This window comes from Bicyclus anynana, chromosome 13, assembly GCF_947172395.1.
Source record: "Bicyclus anynana chromosome 13, ilBicAnyn1.1, whole genome shotgun sequence".
NCBI classification, from domain to species: domain Eukaryota; kingdom Metazoa; phylum Arthropoda; class Insecta; order Lepidoptera; family Nymphalidae; genus Bicyclus; species Bicyclus anynana.
The window spans coordinates 12,559,059-12,570,476 of record NC_069095.1 but is presented as its reverse complement, the minus strand read 5'-3'; the positions used below and the strand labels follow the sequence as shown (position 1 = coordinate 12,570,476).

The following is an 11,418-nucleotide window of genomic DNA, read 5'->3' as shown; positions in this document are numbered from 1 at the left end:
AAGGGGTAGGGTAGGGGTAGGCGTAAGTCAAAGCGAAGCTTGACCGAGTCCGATAGTTTGTACATAAAAAGCAAAAATTGTCTGGATATTTGCATAATAAATTAGATTAATTAATAAAAAAAAATAGAAATTATTAAATATCTTTTAACGTAATTAGATGAAAATTCACACAGTTTTAGCTTCCTTACATTAAATGTGACATTTTTAATATATGAAATATAAACATAAACGCACAAATAACAAAGATATTAGTAATTTTGTTAGACCGCCCATACAAATTTAATCATTATGCACCTACGACGTTATTAAAACGTACTATTTTGTATGGGGCGTTTTTCAGGGATCCGCGGCAGCGCCGCAAATCTGACCCCTTTAAATCCCTCCGAAGCTGCGAAAGTTTTTTTTTTTATTCTTTACAAGTTAGCCCTTGACTAGAAGCTCACCTGATGGTAAGTGATGATGCAGTCTAAGATGGAAGCGGGCTAACTTGTTAGGAGGAGGATGAAAATCCACACCCCTTTTCGGTTTCTACACGGCATCGTACCGGAACGCTAAATCGCTTGGCGGTACGTCTTTGTCGGTAGGGTGGTAACTAGCCACGGCCGAAGACTCCCACCAGCTAGACCTGGACCAATTAAGAAAATCTCAATCAGCCCAGCCGAGGATCGAACCCAGGACCTCCGTTTTGTAAATCCACCACGGAGGCCGTCAAAGTAATATCGCAGTGTAAGGTCGCAGATACCCTGTTACTTTTACAATTAGGGGAGGTCTGGACCGGGGAAGGCCATTTCTCCCTATTTCGAGAAAAAAAAGAAAAAGTATCTAATAATCTGTGGTTGACCACATTGACCACAGACGACAAATGAAGACATTGACAGCATCTGACATTTTGTTTTGACAGTAACACAAAAGTCAAAACATGGGTTTTACCTTCATGAGTTTATGAGTTTGTAATAATCTTTGAAGAAATAATAGCTACGATACGTTATTTCCTAATTTTAAGCGAGTATTGTTAAATGATACATATATGACAAATAACAAAAGTAAATATAAAAATGGCGACTAACACAAGAGTGGCTGTGTCGCAAATTCTACGTAACAAAGATGACACTGTGGAAGAAGACGATGAGCCTAAAAAGAAATCTCGAGAGGATTGGCGGAAGGCGAAAGAGTTGGAGGAGGCTAGAAAGGCTGGTACCGCACCCGCGGCTGTCGATGAAACTGGTAAGACTTGTTTGTCTATTTGGTTTACTGGTGTTGAACTCACAAGACTCTTGGACACATGCACTTTACTGGCGTCAATAAGCTTACATTTCTGTTTCTAAGAGTTCAAAGATTCCCAAAATATTGACTAGATACAGTACTGTATTCAAAGTATGCTTTAACTACTATATAAACTTACTTTATTATCATTATCAGCCGAAGGACGTTCACCGCTGGATATAGTCTTCTTATGGCTCCTTGTAACCCTTAAGATGTTATTAGCTAATAACAGAGCTTTATGACTTGTCGATTGTATGTGCATGTCATATTATACAGTTAACAAATACATTGTTTGAAAACACATAGAAAGGTACAGAAAAACTTTAAGCCATAATAAATCCCATGTTCCCATGAGATAAAAAAAAGACTTAAATTGTTTCTTTGAGATTAGGTTTTTAAAAAAATAGATGGATTGACTGATTTATCTGTTGCATATTGCATTAACAATTGGTTTAATTTCAGGCAAGGATATAAACCCCCACATTCCACAGTACATATCGTCGGCACCGTGGTACTATGGCACCTCAGGCCCAACACTCAAGCATCAGAGGCCGCAAGAAGACAGAGAGGCCCAATTCACTAAACTTGATTTATATTACAACAAAGGAGTCACTGTAAGTATTGTTGGACTTATGTTTTAAAGTATGTGCTACTTCTGTCCTCTCTGATCTCAGAATAATTTCATAAGGACTTGCCTCATTAGATGTTACTTTTCTGTCAAAATACAGTGCCCACCATGAGATATTGTGTTTGTGATGTTAGCAACTACAATTAATGTGCAGTGAATCAATAACGGTACAAACTGCACGGGCACCGTGCGTATGCACCCCAGCATACAAAATGTGCATTCTCTTTCTGCAGCTAACTTCACAAACATAAAGATCCGTGGTGAGCATATATGATCAAGGATCTAATGCGTTTATAAAAAAAAAATTGTTCTCAGATGTTGAACTCAAAAGCTACTAACCTATTTTAAATTTTATTTTACCATTAGGGAGCTCCATCTTTATAAAGTACCATGTTATATTTTATCCCCAATATCAGACAGGTACAGGGTAAGAGCTATGCAGGCTTCTGTAATTAATATTAATAAAAATAAATTATTTTAGGCAAGTTCAGCAACAAAATACAGGAAGGGTGCCTGCGAGAACTGCGGTGCAATGACTCACAACAAAAAGGACTGCTTGGAGAGGCCCAGAAAAGTAAGAAATTTCTATGAATGTAATCAAATGTGACCCCTTAAGGTTATATATAACAAAACAGTCCATTATTTTATTATATGGCGAGATAAATATCATGCAGCCTATTTATTTTATGTGGTTATTGCTGCCTGTAGTCATTTGCATACAATAAAGGAAAATTCAGCACATGTCATCTTCTGTGTAAATATTTCACTATAATTTTTATGAAAAAGAAATACGCGTTGAATTGAAAACTACGTCCGTTTTTGAAGTCGCTTAAAAAGCAAAGGCATGGTTGTTTTTCTTTTTTTAATTAATTTGATATTGATATTATTATTAATACAGTCTAACTGTTCTGTTCTGTATCTGTTCGTCAAAAACTCAAAATACATTGAACAAAAAGCGACAACTTTTAGTGGAACAGACTTTCATGGGGTTTTCACCAATTGCTAGATAATACTCTTATGATTCATTCATATGGATTGTTTAATATAATTTATCAAGGTTTTGTGTTAATTTGTTGAAAACACAGAACAAATAACGCTAAAATCTCTGTGGTTGAAATAATGGCAATAATTGGTGGAAATGCCAGAATTATTTGAAGTTAGAAGGATCAGACGCTTCCACATAGGTGAAGTCGCGGGCATTTGGTTTTTGTATATTGCTCTATCTTAATAATAAATAATAATAATAATAATAATAAAGTCTTTATTTATTTCATACAAATTAGTAATACAATTTTTTCTTTTTTTTTATTAATAGTTTTTTTTTTTTTTCTGCTGCTCTATCTTACAATTTAATAATTATAATGTTCTAATAAACAATATCTCCTTCAGATTGGTGCAAAGTTCACAAATGCAGGCATAGCTCCCGATGAGTTCAGCCAACCGGATCTGAACCTAAGCTACGACGGCAAGCGTGACAGGTGGAATGGCTACGACCCTGCGCAGCACAAAGCCATCATCGAGGAGTACCAGAAGGTGGAAGAGGCTAAGCGGGAACTGAGAGCCAAGAGATTAGAACAAGGTTTGCAAACTATGCTAACTTTTAACGTAAGTAGCTCAAAATCAACTCGTACTGAAAAGGCACCTATTTAAGAACATTTGGGCTACTAGAGACAAATATCTTAGCATTCCATGGATTCACCGTGCAGGTGCGGGTCCATCGCGTGGTAGAGAGAAAAACACCAAGCAAAGTCCAGGACTTGTGACTACTGGATGTAGAGTTAAGGAATTCCTTGACGATCGATCAACACTTCCCTTCTCTGCTCGTGTTGTTCTCCCTGCCTATCCAAATTTGGTAAGATCCTATTAGAGTAGCTTTCGATACTCATTCTAATATAGAACTAGCTGCACTTCTAGAGAGGCCAAGGTCTTTAAGCAAGTTATAGAGAGGGTAAATCCATTCAACGGATGGAACATATGAGGTATTAAAAAACATTATATAAATCCAACATAGGCACGAAAAACATAAGCGTTCTTGCAATCAGGTAAAATGATTTAAGCCTTTTGTGACTGAACTGTAAGCATTCTGCTAGTTTAATTTTTCAAATTATAAAAAAAATATTACAAATGGACTGTTGCAGACCCCACAGCCACAGAAGAAGATGAACTGGAGGGAGAGGATGAAGACAAGTATGTGGATGAAGTGGACATGCCGGGTACCAAGGTAATTAGTAATTATGTTATTGCTGCTAACAATATTCTAATTATTATTTAACTATAGCAAACCATACATTTATTTTTTTCCAATTTTTGGATTTCCAATTATTATTTTCTCAGCTAAAATTTTAGATTTTATAATTAAGGTTTGTAATTAGCCAAAGGTTACACCCGTTTAGTTCCCATTGAATATGGAATAAAATAAACCGCATAAACTGCGGGAACCATGAATTTACCGGGATAAAAAGAAGTCTATATGTTGCACAATAACTTCCTCTATCTGCTAGTTAAAGTCCCATTAAAATCAGTCCAACTGTTTTACAGATTAGCCCGGACAAACAAACAGATGGACAGACATCGATTTTAAAAGTGTTTTTTGATTTTTCACAGACACGTATATTTATATGTATGTACTAGCCCGCCCGCGACTACGTCCGCGTGAAAATCGATGTAAACTTTCAACTACCTCTACCCTACCCTATTCTATCTTATCCTACCCTACCCATTAAGGCTGCACAAGTGAAGGAAGCTTAAAAAATGGAGTAACTTCGCCCGTTTTTCAAACATTTCCCTTCTCTGCTCTGCTCCTATTGATCGTAGCGTGATGAAAAGTATACTATATGTAATAAAGAGTGTGAAGAATAATTGTACCAAGTTAAAATCCGTCAAGTAGTTTTTGTTTCTATAACAAACATACAGACAGACAAAAATTTAACTGATTGCATTTTTGGCATCAGTATCGATCACCCCCTGATAGTTATTTTGGAAATATATTTCATGCACAGAATTGACCTCTCTACAGATTTATATAAGTATAGATTGATTCTCCAGGTGGACTCCAAGCAGCGTATAACAGTGCGTAACCTGCGTATCCGCGAGGACACCGCCAAGTATCTGCGCAACTTGGACATCAACTCTGCGTACTACGACCCCAAGACTCGCTCCATGAGGGACAACCCCATACCTGAGGCTGCTGAGTAAGTATCAAGTTTTGACGACTGAAGAAGAAATAGACTTACCATCATACCGGCAGACATACCGTAAAGCGATTTAGCGTTCCGGTACGATGTCCTATAGAAACATAATGGAGTGTGAATTTTCATCATCCTCCTAACAAGTCATACTGCATCATCACTTGCCATTAGGTGAGATTGTAGTCAAGCGATAATAAAGATAAAGTTATGGCAATTTTTTTTTACATAAACACTATGTTGTCATTCTATCCTTGTATTGTGACATACATTATGCATTTTAGTATTAATTTCGTATGAAATAATATTTTTCATGACAACACCACATCACTGTCCCATCCATGCTTAGACCATTAAAAAGAAAGGACCTGCCTCGTAAACCGTTACCCATCTGTCAAAGATCAAGAATCAATGATCTAACGCGTTTATAAAAACTGTTGATCGATTTTTCATTGTTGTAATCGTTTTCATCGTGTAAAGAGCTCCCTAAAATGCCGGTTTGTGTAGTTGAATGGCATAAAAAAACTTGTAGTTACTAAAAGATGGAGTAACGTTTAATTTGTAAGTAGACATATATTGAAGAAGAAGAAGAAGATTAACAAGAACTAAATTAATAGAGGTATAATTGTAAATCTACTTATAGGTAGTCACAACATGCTTATTTTAACTATTATTAATTTAACAAATTAAAGAAAAACAAAACCAAGGAAAAACACAAATAACAGAAAAGGAAAAGAGACTTAGAATAAAAATTTTTAGAACACAGAAATAAAAATAATATTTCAAAAACTAAAAATGGAGAAACTAACATTAATGTGACATATTATTATATTTCGTACGTAAGAATATTTCCAGCACTCCAGTCCCATCAGTGATAAAACACGTTATGCAGCTTTATTCCATAGAATAGAACTATGTTACTAAGCTTGCCAACAGGTATCGGTACAGTGTGGTGGATCTGATGTTAACCATGTGACGTATGCACGTAAGGTATAAGCCTTAATGACACTCGTATGCTAAGCTCTATCATATCAGTACAGTGTGGTTGATCTGACACCGATGGTCTCCCCAGGTCGGAGTACGCCGGTGAGAACTTCGTCCGTTTCACGGGCGACACGCGCTCGCACGCCACGGCGCAGCTGTTCGCGTGGGAGGCGCACGCCAAGGGGCTGGACGTGCACCTGCTGGCCGAGCCCACCAAGCTGCAGATGCTGCAGCGCCAGTACGAGGAGAAGAAGGACCAGTTCAAGACGCAGGTATGGTATCCACTGTGAGAACTTCGTCCGTTTCACGGGCGACTAACTGATATTTTTGACAAACGCTCTGAGTCGCGTCAACGTAAACGCGTAGTTCTAAGGAATTGAAACATCGCTATCTAGTGGCACTACTGCACAACTGTTTCAATTCCTTATAAATTCGCGTTTACGTTTACGCGATCGCCATACTATGAAAACATTGAAAACTGCCACTCGACACTCACACTCACTCGTTTTTTAGGGATTTGTTATAGTGACGTCATGGCCGAAAGGCTCGTATTCTCAAAAACACATTTAAACACTAAAATTATCACATCTCAAAAAAGTATGAAAAAAAATTTAGTAGAACTATTTAGGAACATTATAAAAAAAAAGTGTCAGTTAGCCTATCTAAAAAACTGTCATCATCCCTATTGGGTATTTGACAATTTGTTTTACTATACCTATCTATACCTATACAGAGATACTCCTAACATAGCTCGGCTATGTTAGGAGTATCTCTGCGTGATCGAATCAGAAATGAAGAGATCCGTAGAAGAACCAAAGTCACCGACATAGCTCAACGAGTTGCGAAGCTGAAGTGGCAATGGGCGGGGCACATAGTTCGAAGAGCCGATGGACGTTGGGGTCCCAAAGTGCTGGAATGGCGACCCCGCACTAGTAAGCGCAGTGTTGGCCGACCCCCCACCAGGTGGACTGACGACATCAAGCGAGTCGCAGACATTCGCTGGATGCAGTTTGGAAGTCCCTACAAAAGGCCTATGTCCTGCAGTGGACGTCCATCGGCTGATATGATGATGATGATGATGATACCTATACATTAGGTATATAGTGATATACTAAGCACTCTATCCACTGGGCTGTCACGGCTCTGCTATACACCTATGGTGCGGGCGCGCAGGTGAAGCAGTCGGTGCTGGACAAGTACGGCGGCGCGGAGCACCTGCAGGCGCCGCCGCGCGAGCTGCTGCTGGCGCAGAGCGAGGTGTTCGTGCAGTACAACCGCGACGGCACGCGCGCCGGCGCCGCCGAGAAGCAGCTCGCCAAGTGAGTCGCGATAACACCTTTGCACTATGGCGTGGTTGCATCCCAACCAACTAGTGGTTGAGGCTCAGATTAAATAAGAAAGAAAGAAAGAAAAGTTTATTCAGAATACACATCATACAAAGAAAAGAGAGAAAAAAAACAATAAATTAAATACATTGCAACTTGCATGATGTGATCCTAAAAGGGTCACCACTCAGCATATTGCAGTGTCCGTAAGGATACCGCGCTGATCTTCCGTGGAGCCATTAATTAGACCTGCCTCGCAATACATTATTTTTCTGTCAAAGTATATGAACAACGATCTTATGCGATTATAAACACTGTCTCTATAGAATCGATGTTTCATATTTTACAATCGTGTCCGTCGGTTAAAAACCTTCGTAAAAATACCTTTTTGTGTAGTTAAATGGTGTAAAAAACTAACAAAAACTGCTAGTTTAGTATAAGATATGTATGAAATCTAACCTCGTTTTCCTTAGAAAATGGCAGAAAATTTTGTTTGTGAATTTGGGTGTGATACTAGTCCTTATGTATTTAGTCTGAGGGTTGAGGCCTGCAACTACACTCCCAACCTTAATGCTAACTTCAAGCAGAGGCGTCCCAAAAACGTCCTTTACGATCCAGACGACGACATGACGACCGACAATGCTTCCCGGGCAACACAATCACAAGCAACACAGCGTCTTCGCCGGCGAAGACGAGGTCCCCGATATCTAACGTCACCCGGACGTGGGTTTTCTAACTCCGGACTGATTCAATCAGGTCACGGTTACACCATCCCGAATGGCCCTCTAAGCCGAGGTCCGAGTCTCATAGGAGACGCCCTTGGAGAGCCGTTCCGTCCTCTATCTTTATTTCAGCCTTCGGGTCTCATCAGGCGATGCTTCTGCGCTCGCCCAAACCCCCCGGTGACGCCGTAGTGGTCCCACATGGAGCCATCGGCACTTACTCAACACGAAAAAAAAAAAGTTGAATCATATCAAAGGAGATGGTCCATTTCAGGTCCACTCTTGTACCCCGAATCATTAAAAAATAAAATATACAAGGATTTTATTAAAATTTATGCAACTGAATAAATGTAACTAAATAAAAAGAAATAAATAAAATTAAAACCCATTTTTTGGAGATATTTCAAGATGGCGCCCTTAAAGCAACTATGATATGACAATTGACAGCAAACGTCAAATCGATCACTGCATTGAAAACGTCATCAATCCGCCATTATTACCCATAATAATGTTGCATTTCTTGGGAGTTGTAAGAGTTACAGTTGAAATACAGACTGTCATGGCCGTCAGGCGTTTAGGCTCGTATTGTTTAAAAACATATTAAAAACTTGTAATTTCACGATGATGAGCTATTTAAGAACAATAAAAAAGGAGTCAACTAGCCTATTTCATTAGATCAATCATCATCATTAATAGCCTCAGACCAATTGAAAAGGACCAGTATAACACTCACATACATCAACAAAATTGACTGTAATTTTTTGAGGGGGACGACAAACACGCATCGAAAATATTTAACATCAATAAGTATTCTGTGTCCCTACACTACGCACAACTATAAATATGAAGAGCAATACACACACATTTATTTTTACATAAACTAAAACAAACACATCGCTTAATGTTCATTTATTCTTTAGGGAGAGGGATAACTAAATTATCATATAAGCTACCAAAAACTTAAAGGATTTTTTCAACAGTAAAAACCTTAAGTTAAGCTATTTTTTTTTATTTACAAATAATTGTCAAATTTCGTCAGTATTAAAAATAAATAATGATTTCAGGAGTAAATACGACGAGGATGTGCTCATAAACAATCACACCTCCGTGTGGGGCTCGTACTGGAGGGACGGCCAGTGGGGATACAAATGTTGCCACTCATTTATAAAGGTACGTGCTTTTTATAACTTTTTAATTAATTTGCAATGTTTAAGTACTATCTTACTATGTACTAAATTTTTGAATGGGTATCCCTAAGTAATTATGCTTAAAAGAGACATGGCTGTATGGTGTAATACCTTTGCCTTTTCCCTGCGGGAAAGAATAAAGAAAAAAAAATTAAAGGATACAGTCCAAAATTCTATGAAACCAAAGCCTAGTACATTTTACATTAATTGAAAACATAAAATATTAAACAATAATAGCTGTATGATAATTGTGTTAATTTTAATTATAGTACAAAATTCAAGTGTAGTTGACTCTAGTAAATTTTGGACTCAATTTCTTTAGCTCTATTTATTAATTTACTTTATTTATTTTATTGTCAATAAAATCCCTGTATTGATTATGTAATGGTTATTTATGTGCCGTTCTCTAAATCGAATATGGCGAACCAGTAATGTAGATTACTGCTGGCCTATTCACTAATTTGGTCTTTATCAACAACCTATTAAACTGAAAAATGTCATCTACCTACTTTATGATATCCACAAAGAGTTGTCAGTAGGCACCGATGACATATACATAGAATCTCAATTTCGAAGTTAGTGAGTTAGCCTGTTGGGTGGTGTGTTTAAAAAAAAACATGATGTTTTTTTCTAGATGTCATACTGTGTCGGCGAAGCTGGTAAATCGGTCGTGATGGATGTACCAGAGGCAATAACACAAAAACAGGATAGAAAAGATGGTATAGTATACTTTTATATTTTGATTTACTTTGAAATCAGTCAGCGAAAAATCTTTATTTTCTGTAAAAAGCTAACTAATTCAGATATTTTAGTAAATTGTAAATGGCTAGTCTTAAAATGACGCTGGACTTGGACAAGAGAGACTTCTTGACATATCTGTGAACTAAGATAGGTAATTTTAGTTTATTATTTATTGTAATAGTTATTTTTTTGTTACAGAGAAGTCCGAAAAATCCTCATCGTCATCAGATTCCAGTTCTGAGAGCAGCTCATCAGACTCTGAGCCTGACACTCGCAGTAAAACGGAGAAGAAAAGCAAGAAAAAGAAGAACAAAAAGAAGGCAAAGAAGAAGAAAAAGAAAGAACTTAAGAAGGAAAAGCGCGAGGAGGACAAACTCAAGAAGGTATGTACCAAACAAAAATGTTGATTTACGTTTCTTTATTTAGTAGTAAACGTAATAAGTATAGCAACACTATGAATAATAAGAACTGAACTAAAACGATCTGCGGCCTTATTATGTATTTCAGTGTACCATTTAAATAATGTTTGACTACATCGTTTTTCATCGTATTTTCGTTTTTATGATCATCTAACATAGTTATTTCTACGAAATGACCTTGACTACGCCATTTAACATCATATAACAGTGATTTTTTGTTTTAACGATCATTTAATATGAATATTTTAACGAAATTGCGTAAATATGCGTTTTTTTGTTAGAATAACGTTACTACTTGCTATTACCACTATTATACTAATGTAACTTTACGTAAAATAAATATAATTATTATGTAATTCCGTTGTAAAAACAATGTTAGATGATTGCAGAAACGAAAATATGATGAAAAATGTACTGAGATACATAATAACCCTGCTAATTGTTGGCGCGAACAATCTAACTTCCGTGAACAAGCTAACTTCTGGAATGTAAAATACAAAGCGGAAAATAAATACAAATTTATTTCACACTAGCGCGTTTTTTGATCTTGAATCCCGAGGGAATTTTGGATTTGTCCTGGATGAAAGAAGCCTTTATCATCCAGGGTACACTCTATCTCTCTTCCAAAACACACATTTCCACATTCAAACCTTTATAATATTAGTGTGACTCATACTTTATAATTTCACGCAGGCGCTGGAAATGGAGGAAAGAAAACAGAAGCACGCAGATTACTTGTTGTCTGTAGACGAAAGAAAACGTCCTTACAACAGTATGATGCAGGTCAAAGAACCCACTGAAGAGGAAATGGAGGCGTACATGATGAAGAGGCGAAGAGAGGAAGACCCTATGAGTCAGTTTATGTAAAGTGTACATTTAAGAATAATATATTAAATATATATAATAATAAATATCGTGTGTAAATTACAATAAAGGTTATTGTGGCACCTCGTTTTGTTTTATT

At 37.2% G+C, this 11,418-nt stretch overlaps 1 protein-coding gene across 1 annotated transcript; it reads left to right on the top strand.

The window, feature by feature from the left end:
* The first annotated feature begins 896 nt into the window (after positions 1-896).
* LOC112049406 (pre-mRNA-splicing factor Slu7) lies at positions 897-11,401 on the top strand. The gene is made up of 12 exons (XM_024087279.2): positions 897-1,224; positions 1,726-1,877; positions 2,373-2,465; positions 3,281-3,470; positions 4,030-4,112; positions 4,937-5,082; positions 6,149-6,332; positions 7,234-7,379; positions 9,172-9,277; positions 9,929-10,013; positions 10,234-10,418; positions 11,148-11,401. Exons 1-12 carry the CDS (start codon positions 1,056-1,058, stop codon positions 11,319-11,321), a joined length of 1,713 nt encoding a protein of 570 aa, XP_023943047.1. The 5' UTR covers positions 897-1,055; the 3' UTR covers positions 11,322-11,401.
* Positions 11,402-11,418: the final 17 nt, after the last annotated feature.

What these genes read in the sequence shown, in the direction of transcription:
- LOC112049406 (XM_024087279.2), top strand. Translation starts at nt 1,056, where the DNA reads ATGGCGACTAACACAAGAGTGGCTGTGTCGCAAATTCTACGTAACAAA. An exon ending in AGCCAAGAGATTAGAACAAG is followed by an intron (nt 3,471 to 4,029) that starts GTTTGCAAACTA and finishes GGACTGTTGCAG; the next exon opens with ACCCCACAGCCACAGAAGAA. An exon ending in AGGACCAGTTCAAGACGCAG is followed by an intron (nt 6,333 to 7,233) that starts GTATGGTATCCA and finishes GCGGGCGCGCAG; the next exon opens with GTGAAGCAGTCGGTGCTGGA.